Source organism: Ranitomeya variabilis, chromosome 4 (assembly GCF_051348905.1).
Source record: "Ranitomeya variabilis isolate aRanVar5 chromosome 4, aRanVar5.hap1, whole genome shotgun sequence".
Classification (NCBI taxonomy): Eukaryota; Metazoa; Chordata; class Amphibia; order Anura; family Dendrobatidae; genus Ranitomeya; species Ranitomeya variabilis.
This window is the reverse complement of record NC_135235.1, coordinates 504898407-504913449: the sequence shown is the minus strand read 5'-3', so window position 1 is coordinate 504913449 and position 15043 is coordinate 504898407. Positions and strand designations below refer to the sequence as shown.

The 15043-nt window shown below is 44.7% G+C and overlaps 1 protein-coding gene across 1 annotated transcript in view; it reads left to right on the top strand.

Moving 5' to 3' along the window:
* Positions 1-363: 363 nt before the first annotated feature.
* The window catches only part of AOC3 (amine oxidase copper containing 3), a 29714-nt gene continuing 15034 nt past the window's right edge, over positions 364-15043 (top strand). Inside the window, exons 1-2 of the mRNA XM_077252069.1 lie at positions 364-2028; positions 4079-4364. Of these exons, the coding sequence (XP_077108184.1) occupies positions 438-2028; positions 4079-4364 (1877 nt within the window). The 5' untranslated portion in view covers positions 364-437. The remainder of the gene's footprint in view (positions 2029-4078; positions 4365-15043) is intronic.

The following is a 15043-nucleotide window of genomic DNA, read 5'->3' as shown; positions in this document are numbered from 1 at the left end:
ACGTGTTTGTCATATAAGAGGTTAATACGAAACAAATTCAAGAATGGGGGCACAGCTTGAAATATTTTAGGAGGGAGATAAGAAGAAATGTGACAAAAAATTTTCACTGATTATCAGATGCTTGGAAGAAACATTAAGTTTATAAGGTTGTTAAGTCCGTAGTAATGACATATGTTCAGGATAAACGTACTGAGCACAGAGTGCATGAATCAAATGCTTTTTTGGCCAAAATAGTTTCCAAGAATGCTTTCAATTAAAAGTATCCATGTTATCCTCATGAAACTGGGAGCTAAGCCATCTGCATTATGGTTTTCTGCTGTTTCCAGAATTCTCCTCCCTCAGAGTCATAAGTTATACAACAGTTTTGTATTTCACAAACTCTATTCTATGTGTTTGAAGGACTTCTTGCCTGCTTCTTACTACATATTCTGACTATCATGAACGTGAAGGCTGTGCTCATACTCTTGGCTGTGGCATTGGTAACTATCTTGGCACTTGTCTCTGTTTTGCTATCGGGAGCTGGGAAGTCTACAGAAAGTTGTTCTTCTAAACCTCAACATGGAAATTACAAATCCAATGTGGCACAACAGAAAAGTGACAAAGGCTCAGTGTTTTCGGACCTGACACCAGAAGAGTACTCTGCAACTGTTGACTACCTGAAAAAAAATCTTGGCAAGAAATTTGTGAATGCTGCTGATGCAAAACCTTCTGAAAATTGTATTTACTATATTGATATTAAATACCCCCCAAAACAACAGGTTTTAGATTATTTAGATCGAGGGGGAGAAAAACCTACACGTGAGGCTCTTGCTGTTGTTTTCTTTGGAGATCAAGAAGAACCTACCATTACAGAATATGTGGTAGGTCCTCTTCCCAAACCATCATACCACAATGATATCACACTGGAAAAATACAAAGAAAAAATCCCATACTACAGCAGACCTGTGATTGGTAAAGAGTACTCTGATGCTTACGCTTTAGTATATGAAAAGGAATTTTCTACGGCACCACAGTTTTTAAAAGCTCTTGGGTATGATGGATCCAATTTTGCGGCTCTTACCACAGCTCCTAGAGGTGTCAAATCTGGAGATAGAAGCTCCTGGTTTGTTTTATTTGTCAAAGTGAAAGAAAGTTGTTTCACTGTCCATCCAGTTGGACTGGAAATACTTTTGGACCACAAAAGTCTAGATTTTACAAAATGGAAAGTAACAAAAGTATTTTACAATGGAGCTTACTTCTTGAATATGGCTGATTTGGAGAAACAGTTCAATGCAGGGAAAGTTGAAGTGATAAAAATTCAAAAAGTTAAACCAGAAAATGATATTGGCTCTATGCAACCAAAGGTCAGTCCTCAGCCTGGAGCACCATTGCAGTTCAACCCAGCTGGCAATAGGTACACAGTTAATAAGAACCAGGTTTCTTTCCAATCATGGAGCTTCACATATGGACTAAATGTCAACTCTGGCCCACGTCTGTTTGATATCCGATTTAACAATGAACGTATTGCCTACGAAATCAGTACTCAAGAAGCACTTGCAATTTATGGATCTAATGCACCTGGAGGGATGATCACCAGATACATGGATGCCAACTTTGGCATTGGAAGATTCTCATTCGAATTAGTGAGAGGTGTTGATTGTCCTCATCTTGCCACTTATGTTGATGCTCATTATCTAATGGAATCTGAAAACCCCGAGAAGACTAAGAATGCCATGTGCATTTTTGAGCAAAATTTGGGTGTACCCCTTCGTCGACACTATTCCAATATGCACTCCATGTATTACGGAGGGCTTGCCAGTACTGTTTTGATTGTCCGTGCTGTTTCTACTCTTATTAATTATGATTATGTTTGGGATTTTATCTTCTATCAAAATGGAGTAATAGAAGCCAAGATGCATGCTACTGGATATATCAGCTCATCATTCTATTTTGCTGATGGAAAAGAGTATGGGTCAAGAGTTGGCGAACACACTCTGGGAACCCTTCATACACATTTTATTAATTACAAAGTGGATTTGGATGTTGGAGGTAAGACAAATATATCTACAGCTAAAATTATGTTCAGCACATTATCAATAAATTAATGGAAATGACCTTCAATATTATTTTAAGTAGTGCATATTCATGTAATTTTGGTGTGCACATAGCAATTAAAGTTATATGCTTGATTAAAAAGATTCTCCTTAATGAACAATTCATGTTGGTTAGAATTGTTCGTTGATGAGGAACAGCTAACAAAGTATCTCTCTGCGGGACCCCCAGTAATCGAATTTTATCCCTGGGGGGATGTCTGGCAGCAGGCTGGGACTGGCCCATAGGGTAATGGAGAATCCCCCGGTGGGCCCCTGTGCAGATCTGTGCCCCTAACCCCATCGTATGGACAGTACCTGGCATAATTCACATAATTCACTCTGTACAGAAATAAAGCATCTTCTCATCATTCATTACCCAAACTACCCAGTGTATTATTCTATAGAGATATAGGTAAATTTGTGAACGAGGGTAGTGTAATGTTTGTACGCAGGTGAAAAGTGGGCCCCCAAAGTCATTGTTACTGGTGGGCCCTTGGCACCCCAGTCCGACACTGCATGTACTCATTCTAAAACAGAACAAGTGGATGGGCATCAGTGCATTCAATCTCTTCCACTTGTGGGGCAGGGTCAGGTGGGTGGCCCAAAGAAACACAGTCAGCAAAGACATCAAAAACCAGAAGTGACTGCTGCATGACTTGGGGCTCAGACTGCTTGCCTGATTTGCAAGGGGGTGAGGTGGAAGACAGAGCAAAGGAACTGAAGTTACTCTCAGGCATCCAATCTAAAAACCATCTCTACTTCTTCTGGCCTCACCATTCGTCCAGCAGTACTCTGGCCTATGAAATTACGCAAAACGTACAGTCGCTTGCGTGCATCAGAGGAAGATGTTTCATTTGTGCGCATAGCAGGCACAGATCGACCACATCCTATCTCTTCCTGCACCAGCAACACCACCACCAACAGCAACACAGTCACATCCCCTATTTGATGCTCTCCTCATTTTTTGCACCACAAAAAAAGTGCAGAGTATTGCACGCCTTGCAATATGAGTGCCCCCAAAGAGCCTGATTTCAGAGTACCCCCAAAAATATAAATATAAAATCAGTGTTAGCTACCTCCTCCACCTCTTCCACCTACGCTGGCTCTTCCGCCTCCTCAACCTCCTCCTCCACTTGGATCTCTGCCTCCTGGTTCAAAATTATTATTTTTGTTTTATTATTTTATTTTAAGTAATTTCCTAATCCACCTTTATTTGCAGGGCATTTGTCCTGCTGTTACCCTTATTTAGCTTCAATTTTCAGCCCCCTAGCCCTTTCTATGACCATTTTACAGCCATTTTAAAGCACCAAAGTTCTGGTCCCCATTGACTTCTATTGAGTTTTGGTTAGGGGTCAAGTTCGGGATCAAGTTCAGATGCCGAACTGAACTTTGAACTACAGTTTGACCGTACTTGAACATCCACGGGTCCGCTCACCCCTACTTATTACATACAACTTCAAATTTGCACTCATGTATGCTAAAAAAGACTACTTGTTACTCTTATATGTACATCTCATAACCACAATTATTTCAACTTTTAAGTCCCATCTCCACTCCATTGTTGTCTCTCACATCTCCTATCTCAGTTGAGGACAATTTTTAAATTCAGAGAAAGCTTCACCCTAGAGAGACCGCGGTCCCTCAGCACAGTTGTTCAGTCTTCCTCTCCTCCCATAACATGCTTCTTTACCATTCATTATGAAAACCTGTCCATTCTATTCTCCAAATCATACCTAAATAATACCTGCTGCGGTGTTGCGCAGTCTAAGAATGCCCAAGATGAACTTTTGCACCAGTATCCATAAACTTTTACATAAACCACTGCTATAAACTATTAGGTAAATTCCTGTTATTCTTGTTAATTATTTTTTACATGCTGCACTATGTAGATATTCCAAGAAATATGTAATATGAAATATTCATAAAAACTGCAGAAATGCGGATGAATTCTTGTTTATTATTTTGCAACTTTGGAGCCTAATGTAAAATGTCATTTGCTTTTCTAGGAACTCACAATTCAATTATGACTCAGGATATGAAATTTAATCCTGTAAATTTACCTTGGGAACCAGAGGTTACAATACAGCGACCAAAGGTGGTACGAAGCGTATTGGAAAACGAGAACCAAGCAGCTTTTGAGCTTCACGCCAAGACACCTCGCTATATCCACTTCTCAAGCAACGTAACTAACAAATGGGGTCATCCTCGTTCCTACAGGGTTCAGGTGGTCAGCTTTGCAGGAGACTTTTTACCAGAACAAAGTCCAGTTGAGAAAGCAATTGGGTGGGCCAGGTGAGAAAAGTCAAGGTTTATTTTCTTGTTATAATAATTTTATAATAATAATTTTATTTATATAGCACCAACAAATTAATCAGTACTTTGCAATTAAGCATGTTTCACTGTGGGGATGGTGTTCTTGGGCTGATGAACTGTGTTGGTTTGATGCATGACCAGCTTAGCTTATCACCGTTTATCTTGGTTGCCAAAAGATCAATTTTGGTCTCATCTGACCACAGTGCCTTCCTCCATACATTTGGGGAGTCTCCCACATGTATTTTGGCAAACTCAAAACGAGCCTTACAATTGTTGTGTGTAAGTAAAGGCTTTTTTCTGCCCATACTTCCATAAATGCCACCTCTATAGAGTGTATGACTTATTGTGGTCGTATAAACATATACTCCTTTCTCTGTTTGGGAACTCTGCAGCTACTTCAGGGTTACCTTTAGTCTCTGTGCTGCCTAATTGATTAATGCCCTCCTTGCCCAGGCGGTGAGTTTTGGTGGGTGGCTCTTTCTCTCTCTCTCTCGGTAGGTTTGTTGTGGTATCATGTTCTTTCCATTTGATGATAATGGATTTGAAGGTGCTCTGGAGGACCATTAGAGATTAGGATTTTTTTTTTATAACCCAACCCTGACTTGTACTTCTCAACAACTGTGTCCCTGACTTCTTTGGAGATCTCCTTGGTTTTCATGGTGCTGTTTGGTTAGTAGTGCCTGTTGCTTAATGATGTTGCAGCCTCTGTGGTCTTGCACACAGGTGGACTTCCTTTCACTAAGCATGTGACTTATGAAAGTAATTATTTGCATCAAAAAATTTTAGGGGCTTCATGGCAAAAGTGGTGAATGCATATGCACATGCCAATTTTTAGTTATTTGATCCTAGGAAGGATGAGACCAGAGAGATCACGCAGAATCCCTCTGCAGCCAACACATGTCAAGGATCTAAACCTCGCCACCTTGCCTGACGTCAATATTATATCAGCATGATTACGTGGAAAGGTCTCCCCACTTGTACCAACTTGACGTTCCGCACAAGTAATGTCAGCTTGCCACAGTCTTATTCAGACACCCCCCTGTCCTCATGGACCCAGGAAGCATAGGGAGTGAGAGGATGTGGCTCAGGCAGTCACTGACGTGGCACCATGCTCGCTGAGGCCTTTTTCACTAGCCTAATGAAACAGAACCTTATCAGCCACCAGTTCCTCGTCTGATATACGCCTGGTCCATTAACAGAATTATATCGGGCCAGAAACCAACCTCAGTAGCATAGAACAATAAACTGAGAAACGAATGTGTGGATTCGTGGATCAAGATAAAAGAGCAGCCCAAGTTTAAAATATATATTTAATCACCTTAAGGGCACACTAGACAATACAATATATACACAAAGGTTATACATGCATAATGGTCAGATATAATATTGGTAGGACAAAAGAAGCAGAATATATGGATCAGTTACCAGTAGATGAAAGGCCTGGTTTGTAGGGGAGGGGCTGCCTCATGGGAGGCTTGTGGTCCCCTCTGTTCCTGGACTCCTCCTCACATGATATGTTGTCACAACCTACCCCACACAAAAAGCAATAGGCCAAGCTCTGCAAGAGCATTTAACCCATGTGGGACACTCCTCTCTTGCCCTCTTGGCTGAACCTAAATCCCCTCCTCTTGGATCACCAGCTGCAAAATTCCAAACCCTGTGAAAGATCATAACTCCTTTCTGGATGATCCTAGGACAGCAGTTATAGGTATCTACCTTCCCCTGGGTGCTAGAATGGGTCAAGACCCAGCGGGGCGCTCACCATGTTCTGGGGATCTTGGAGATGTGTAGCCAGGACATACAATAAGCCCATATTCTTCTTATAAAATCATAGCTGTCTAAACAGAGCAGACTGTATGGTTTTAATCCACAGGTGGTATTCCTGTAGGAACTGAATTCTAGCTGCTGGTGAGTGTGTGAATTCTAACTTTGCAGCTTAAAGGCTGGACCACCTGCAGAGCCAGGTGTCTTCCTACAGCTACACATGCTTACAGAACAATTTAAAAATGTAATTACATCTTTGCCTCCTTTACACCTCCCTCCTTTTGCAGGCGCTAGGGTGTGGCACTTTCCGGTATTCCCTGCGCACGCCCGTCTGATAACCCCTTGGCATTACCGTGGTCATTGCCCTTCTTGTGGCAAATGGCAAAGTGGTACTGATGGAGTGCAAGGCTCAAGCGTAGCAAATTCCCATTCGTTCTGGATACTGTGTGTAACCAGCTGAGGAGGTGTGGTCAGTTTGCACAGTGATTTGGCATCCGTATAAGTATCGCTGCAGATGCTGTAGGGCCCACACAATTGCCAGACATTCCTTCTCCATCATGGAGTAGCTCACCTTCCTCCGCAGGAGTTCCATTTCACGTACAAAATGGGGTGTTCTTGGTCCATAGTGTTGAACTGGCTGAGTCCAGCTCCGAGGCTAAAGTCACTGGTGTCGGTCTGTAACACAAATGGTAGTGTAAAGTCGGCAGTCTGAAGTAATGGGAAGCTGGAAAGGGCAGTCTTCAGTGCCCAGGAGGCTGTCTCAAAATCATTTGTCAAATCACTGTGGAGGGCAGCTTCTTCTTAGTGAGGTATGTCAGGGGCTTCACCATGGTACTATAGTGAGGGACGAACCGCCCATAGTACCTGGCCATTCTGAAGAAGTATAACATCTGCTTATTTGTCCTGGGGTTAGCCAGAATGTGATGGCATCCACTTTCCTGGGCTTCAGCTTTAGAGCCCCACCACCTACAGTGCCTTGCGAAAGTATTTGGCCCCCTGGAACTTTTCAACCTTTTCCCACATATCATACTTCCAACTTAAAGATATCAAATGTAAATTTTTGGTGAAGAATTAACAACAAGCGAAACACAATTGTGAAGTTGAACGAAATTTATTGGTAATTTTAAATTTTTGTGGAAATTCAAAAACTGAAAAGTGGGGCGTGCAATATTATTTTGCCCCTTTAACTTAATACTTTGTTGCGCCACCTTTTGCTGCGATTACAGCTGCAAATCGCTTGGGGTATGTCTCTTTCAGTTTTGTACATCGTGAGACTGAAATTCTTGCCCATTCTTCCTTGGCAAAAAGCTCGAGCTCAGTGAGATTTGACGAAGATCGTTTGTGAACAGCAGTTTTCAGCTCTTTCCATAGATTCTCGATTTGATTGAGGTCTGGACTTTGACTTAGCCATTCTAACACCTGGATACGTTTATTTGTGAACCATTCCATTGTAGATTTTGCTTTATGTTTGGGATCATTGTCTTGTTGGAAGACAAATCTCCGTCCCAGTCTCAGGTCTTTTGCAGACTCTAATAGGTTTTCTTCAAGAATGGTCCTGTATTTGGCTCCATCCATCTTTCCATCAATTTTACCCATCTTCCCTGTCCCTGCTGACAAAAAGCAGGCCCAAACCATGCTGCTGCCACCTCCATGTTTGACAGTGGGGATGGTGTGTTCAGGGTGATGAGCTGTGTTGCCTTTACGTCAAACATATCGTTTGGCATTGTTGCCAAAAAGTTCGATTTTGGTTTCATCTAACCAGAACACCTTCTTCCACATGTTTGGTGCGTCTCCCAGGTGGCTTGTTGCACACTTTAAATTACACTTTTTATGGATATCTTTGAGAAATGGCTTTCTTCTTGCCAATCTTCCATAAAGGCCAGATTTGTGCAGTGTACGACTGATTGTTGTCTTATGGAGACTGTCCCACCTCAGCTGTAGATCTCTGCAGTTCATTCAGAGTGATCATGGGCCTCTTGGCTGCATCTCTGATCAGTCTTCTCCTTGTTTGAGATGAAAGTTTAGAAGGACGGCCGGGTCTTGGTAGGTTTGCAGTGGTATGATACTCCTTCCATTTCAATATGATCACTTGCTCAGTGCTCCTTGGGATGTTTATAGTTTTGGAAATCATTTTGTATCCAAATCTGGCTTTAAACTTCTCCACAACAGTATCATGTTGTGTTCCTTGGCCTTCATGACGCTCTCTGTGCTTCAAACAGAACCCTGAGACTATCACAGAGCAGGTGCATATATACGAAGACTTGATTACACATAGGTGGATTATATTTATCATCATTAGGCATTTAGGACAATATTGGATCATTGGATCCACAATGAACATCCGGAGTGAGTTTGCTGCACTGAAAGTAAAGGGGACAAATAATATTGCACGCCCCACTTTTCAGTTTTTGAATTTCCACAAAAATTTTAAATAACCAATAAATTTCGTTCAACTTCACAATTGTGTTCCACTTGTTGTTGATTCTTCACCAAAAATTTACATTTGGTATCTTTATGTTTGAAGCATGATATGTGGGAAAAGGTTGAAAAGTTCCAGGGGGCCGAATACTTTCGCAAGGCACTGTACCTGGTGTCCCAGATAGTGGACCTCACTCATACCCAGCTGGCACTTTTCCTACTTGATGGTTAAGCTGGCTCAGTGGATCCACCCGAGCACCTGCGCCGGATACTCTAGGTAATCCTCTCAGGTGGGACTGAAGACAGCAATGTCGTTTAGGTATGTGGCCGCATACCATTTAAGCCCCTTGAGCAGCATGTTAACCATCCACTGAAATGTGGCAGGGGCATTCTTCTTGCAAAATGGCTTCACTGTGGACTCATACAGTCTAAACAGGATGATAAAGGCAGAGTGTTCCAGTGCCTTGTGGGTCATGGGAATCTGCCAATATCCCCAGCTCAGATCCATGATGGTCAGGTACTAGGTCCTGGCCAACTGATCGAGCAGGTCCTTGATGCGTGGCATTGGATACGCATTGGCGACCGTGACAGCGTTGAGCCCCTTGAACTGGGTTGTTCAATCCTTCTTTGGGACAAGGACTAGAGGCGATGCCCATGCACTGCTTGAAATTGGATGACCCCCATCTTCAGCATCTTGTCAATCTGCTGGCGCATGTGCTGCTGTACCTCCATGGAGACCCGATATGGTGAACGCCAGATTGGGGGGTGATTCCCAATGTCCACCTGATGGATGGCCAACTCTGTCTGTAACAACCCTGCTGGCATCACTGCATGGCCTCCCATCCCCCACCTGCTTTACACACAAACTCACTCACTTCTCTGGGCCATGTTGTGACTTCTCTCTGCTGCCGTCTCCATGCTTTGTGCCTCATATTTCATGCTTGCTCTGTGAATGTCTTCTGTCTGTGTGCATAGGGGGGCGACACCGGCAACTCCTGTTTCTTATTGAGACTGTGTGCACCTTGCTAAGGTGTCCCCGTCCAATAGCCATGAGACTTCCTGTATTTAATACTTCCCCACTCATTGGTGGGGGCCTGTGCAACTTACTCCCTCAGTCAGTTCTTAGCTGCTGAGGTGCCAGGCCCTGTCTGTGTGACTCTTGTGTCCGCCACCCAGTGGGGCATTGTACCCTGGTCTGTGTCCTGTGTTTGCCACCCAGTGGGGTGTAGTGCCCTGGCTTGTGTCCGTGTCTCTGTGTCTTGTCCCGTTCCTGACTCTGTTCCTGTGTTCGTTTATATCCCTGTCTTGGTTTGCTTTCTCTGCTGTGCACTCTGTGTCTTGCTTTGCTCTGCTTTCAGCTCTGCACTCTGTGTTTTGCTCTGCACTCAGCTCTGCACTCTGACTTTGCTCTGCTCTCAGCTCTGCACTCTGTGGCTTTGCTCTTGGCTCTGCTCTCTGTAGCTTTGCCCTGCTTTCGGCTCTGCTCTCTGCGACCTTGCTTTGCTCCTTCCTCTGCATTCTGTGACCTTGCTCTGCACTCTGTGGTTTTGCTCTTGGGTCTGCACTCTGTGTCCTGCTCTGCTCTCAGCTCAGTGTCTTGCTTTTCGCCGCTCTTAGCTCTGCACTCTCCGCTCAGCTCTTGCTCTGCGGCTCCTTGTGGTTCTACCTTGCTCCGCTCCTTGCGGTTCTTCCCTGCTACGTCTCCTGCGTCTCTGCTCTTAGCTCTGCCTCCTGCTCTTGGCTGCGCCTCCTGCGTTTCTGTTCTTGGCTCCGCCTCCTGCTCTTGGCTCTGCCTCCTGCTTTTCTGTACTTGGCTCCGCCTCCTGCGTTTCTGTACTTGTCTCCGCCTCCTGCTCTTGGCTCCGCCTCCTGCATTTCTCTACTTGACTCTGGTCCTTCCAGTGTACCAGCCTTGTCCGCCTGTCCTGCCAGAGCGCCAGCCATACCTGCCTGCCCGAGAGCCAGCCGTGCCCGCCTGCCTGACAGTGTCTCTGTTGTACCAGTCTGCCTGCCTGTGTCCCAGCCGTGCCCACCTGTCTGCCAGAGTGCAAGCCGTGCCCGCTTGTCTGTCTATGTTCCCTTCCCCGGTGGGATCAGCAGACACAGCCTGACACCACCCTGGAGTGGTACCTGGTAGCTTCCTGCCGCACAAGTCTGACCTCACCATCAGAGGCTCCAGCGAATACCAAGGAAGCTACTTAGTTACGCCCCTTCTATGGTAGTCTGGTCTGTGGCACAGAGGGGCTGCACCCCCGCACACCCGCGCCAACCAGTCTGGGTGCGAGCGTGACACTGTCCTTCCGGGCTTGTTGCTGAACAAATCCCAGAAGGGGTGTAGGGTCCGACAATATCTGGTTGCAAACCTCCACATCCTTGATGGTCCCACCTAGCCTTGGTGAGCATATCTGGGAGGCTCCACCTCCCCCTCTTCTGGCATGTTGCATACGGGGAGGCTGCAGGCTTCCTGATCATGATGTACCTTCATAATGTTCACATGTAAGGCCTTCCGTCTTCCATAGACCTGGTCCAGGGTAGCCAGGTACATTACTGCGTTGAGCTGCTGATGCATGAGGTATGGGCCTCCCAGGCCACCTGTAGCTTGTCCTGGGGTAAGAGGATCAGTACCCACACCTTTTGACCCAACTGGTAGGTCCTCTCATAAGCATTCTGGTTGTACCATCAATTCTGTTCAGACTGTACTCTTGTCATATTATCATGCAGCAGCTGTGTCAAGACTTGCATTTTGTCACAGAAGCGCACAACATACTCAATGACTGACACTCCAGAGTTGGCTAAGTCTTCTTAGAACTCTTTCACCAGAGCCAGTGGCCCCAGAATACATCGCATTTATAGGAGCTCGAAGGGAGAGAACTCCGTCGAGGCCTGTGGAACCTCTCGTTAGGCAAATGGCAGGTGTGGGAGGTTCCGCTCCCAGTCGCTCAAGTGGAAGTTGACCAACATCTTAAGCATCTGCTTCAGGGTGCAATTGACCCATTTGCACAGGCCATTAGTCTGTGGGTGCTATGGGCTGGTCACCTGATGTTGCACCTGTATCTGCTTACAGAGCGACTCCAGCAGTTGCAAAATGAACTTGGTCCCTGGGAAAAACCCACTTGGGAGAAAATCTCTAGTAAGGCGGTGGCCATCTTGTCAGCTCTAAATGGACTATAAGGCTACCGCTTATGAGTACCGGGTGGCATAGTCTACTACTGTCAGTACAAAGCGTTTACCGGAGCTGATGGGAGTGGCCATTGGGCCAACCAAATCCACAGCTGCCCTCCTGAAAGGCTTTTCAATGATGGGGAGAGTTACCAGTGGTTCTTTGGGGCCCACCCTCTGACAGGTATATCAGGAACGACAGTAGGCAGCCACATCGAACCCCATCTTTGGGCAATAGAAATGTTAGGCTAGCCTGGCCTTAGTCTTAACGATCCATAGATGTCTGGCCATTGGAATCTCATGAGCAATCCACATCAACTCTGCCCTGAATGGATAGGGTACCACTAACTGTCGGTCCCTAGGCCACGCCTCCAGTGAACCTTGCTGGACCATTACACGGTACAGTCGTCCTTGGTCTCAGACCACCTGCTTGAGGTCTGAGTCTGAGGGAGGCTGTGCCGCCTTCTTCTTAAGAGCTTTCAGACTGTTATCAGTTTCCACCTCCACCTGAAACCCCTGGCTGGACATGGCCAGAATATATGTGACCTCCACATCTTCTGTCAGTTCTCCCGGGAACCTGTCTCCTGGCCTCCATCTGACCCAGCAGCCATTTAGTTGGAAAGGGGGAAGCCATCGTCCTCCAAGATGCCCCTGGATCTTGGAGCTACCATTACGCATGACAGCGGCCACGGATGCTGCAACTGCGGGTAATGCCCGCTTTTTCTCTGCTTCTGACCTGGCCTGGGCAGCTTGCATACAGTTGAAAATAGAAGTTTACATACACTATATAAAAAGACACATATGCATGTTTTTTCTCAATATCTGACATGAAATCAGAATAAACCTTTCCCATTTTAGATCAATTAGGATTACCATAATTATTAATATTTGCCAAATGCCAGAATAATGTGAGAGAGAGAATATCATTCCTCCTGACAAAACTGTTGTAACCGATTCAGGTTTGTAGGTCGCCATGTTCGCACCTGCCTTTTCAGCTTTGCTCATACATTTTCAATAGGATTGAGATCAGGGCTTTGTGATGGTCACTCCAAAACATTGACTTTGCTATCCTTAAGCCACTTTGGTACCATTTTGGCAGTATTCTTTGGGTCATTGTCCATTTGGAAGACCCATTTCCGCCCAAGCGTTAACTTCCTGGCTGATGTTCTGAGATGTTGCTTCAGTATTGTCACATAATCTTCTTTTCTCAGGATGCCATCTATTTTGTGAAGTGCACCAGTCCCTCTTGAAGCAAAACAACCCCACAACGCGATGCTGCCACCCCCGTGTTTCACAGTTGGGATGGTGTTCTTAGGCTTCCAAGCTTCTCCCTTTTTCATTCAAATGTAACGATAGTCATTATGCGCAAAACGTTCAATTTTAGTTTCATCAGACCAGAAGACAAGTCTCCAAAAATTAAGGTCTTTGTTACTGTGTGCATTCGCAAACATTAATCTGGCTTTTATATGTTTCTTTTGAAGTAATGGCTTGTTCCTGGCAGAGTGGCCTTTCAATCCATGTTGATACAGTACTCATTTCACTGTGGATATTGACACAATCTTATCAGCTTCCGCCATCATCTTCACAAGGTCTTTTGCTTTTGCCCGTGGGTTGATATGCACATGTCGGACCAAAGCATGTTCATCTTTGGGACATAGAACCCGTCCTGAGCGGTATGATGGCTGGGCATTCCCATCTTGTTTGTACTTGCGTATAATTGTTTGTACAAATGAATGAGGCACCTTCAGGTATCTTGAAATTGTACCCAAGGATGAGCCAGACTTGTGCAAGTCCCCAATTCTCTTCCTAATATCTTGGCTGATTTCTTGAGACTTTTCCATGATGCTACACAAAGAAGCAGTGTGTTTCAGGTGTGCATTAAAATACATCCACAGGTGTTTCTCTAATTAACCCAGATGTGGCTAAAAAAAAATCAGAATCTTCCAAATGCATGACTTCATCATCCCCAGTCCCGCACACTCAGTACCTCGGGGTGATCCTTGACTCTGCCCTCTCTTTCAATCCACATATCCAAGCCCTTGCCTCCTCCTGCCGATTCCGACTCAAAAACATTTCCTGTATCCGTGCATTCCTTAACCATGAAACCACAAAAACACTAGTGCATGCTCTTATAATCTCCCACCTCGACTGCAACCTCCGACTCTCCAACCTCCCCTCTAGCACTTTGGCACCACTCCAATCCATCCTAAACTCTGCTGCCCGACTAATCCACCTGTCTCCCCTTTATTCCCCTGCCTCTCCTCTCTGCCTGGCCCTCCATTGGCTTCCTATTGCCCACAGGCTACAGTTCAAAACACTAATAATGACATACAAAGCCATTTACAACCTGTCTCCTCCATACATCTGTGACAAGGTCTCCCGGTACCTACCTACACGCAACCTTTGATCCTTTCATGATCTCCTTCGCTACTCCTCTGTCATCTCTTCCTCCCACGACCGCATACAAGACTTCTCCCGTGCTTCCCCAATACTCTGGAACTCTCTACCCCAACACATCAGGCTCTTGCCTACCACGGAAACCTCCAAAAGGAACACGAAGACCCACCTCTTCCGACAAGCCTACGACCTGCAGCGATCCTCTGTCTGCTGAACCGCCGCATGAGCAGCTCTACCCTCTAATAGTGTATCCTCACCCATCCCCTGTAGACTGTGAGCCCTTGCGGGCAAGGTCCTCTCTCCTCCTGTGCTTGTGTGTGCCTTGTTTTACTCATGTTTATTGTACTTGTCTATATTTGACCCATTCACATGTAAAGCGCCATGGAATAAATGGCGCTATAAAAATGTATAATAATAATAATAATGTGGGCAGTCCAGAATTGTTGAAAGGCATAATAATCTTAGTGTATGCAAACTTTTGACTTTGCAGTAAGTGATAAAAATGCCTTAAACATTCTCTCGCTCTCATTATTCTGGCATTTGGCAAATATTAATAATTATGGTAATCCTAACTGACCTAAAACGGGAAAGGTTTATTCTGATTTTGTGTCAGATATTGAGAAAAACATGCATATGTGTCTTTTTATATAGTGTATGTAAACTTCTAGTTTCAACTATACATATATAGCTCTGGCAAAAATTAAGAGACCACTTCAAAATGTTCAGTTTGTCTGTTTTTTCTCTTTATAGGTATATTTTTGAGTAAAATGTAAATTGTTCATTTATTCTATAAACTTCTGACAACATGTCTCCGAATTTCCAAGCAATAAATTTGGTATTTTTTTCTGAAAAGGAGAAATGATGGTCAAAATAAAAAAAAAACAGTGCTTTCAGATCTCAAATAATGCAAAGAAAACAAG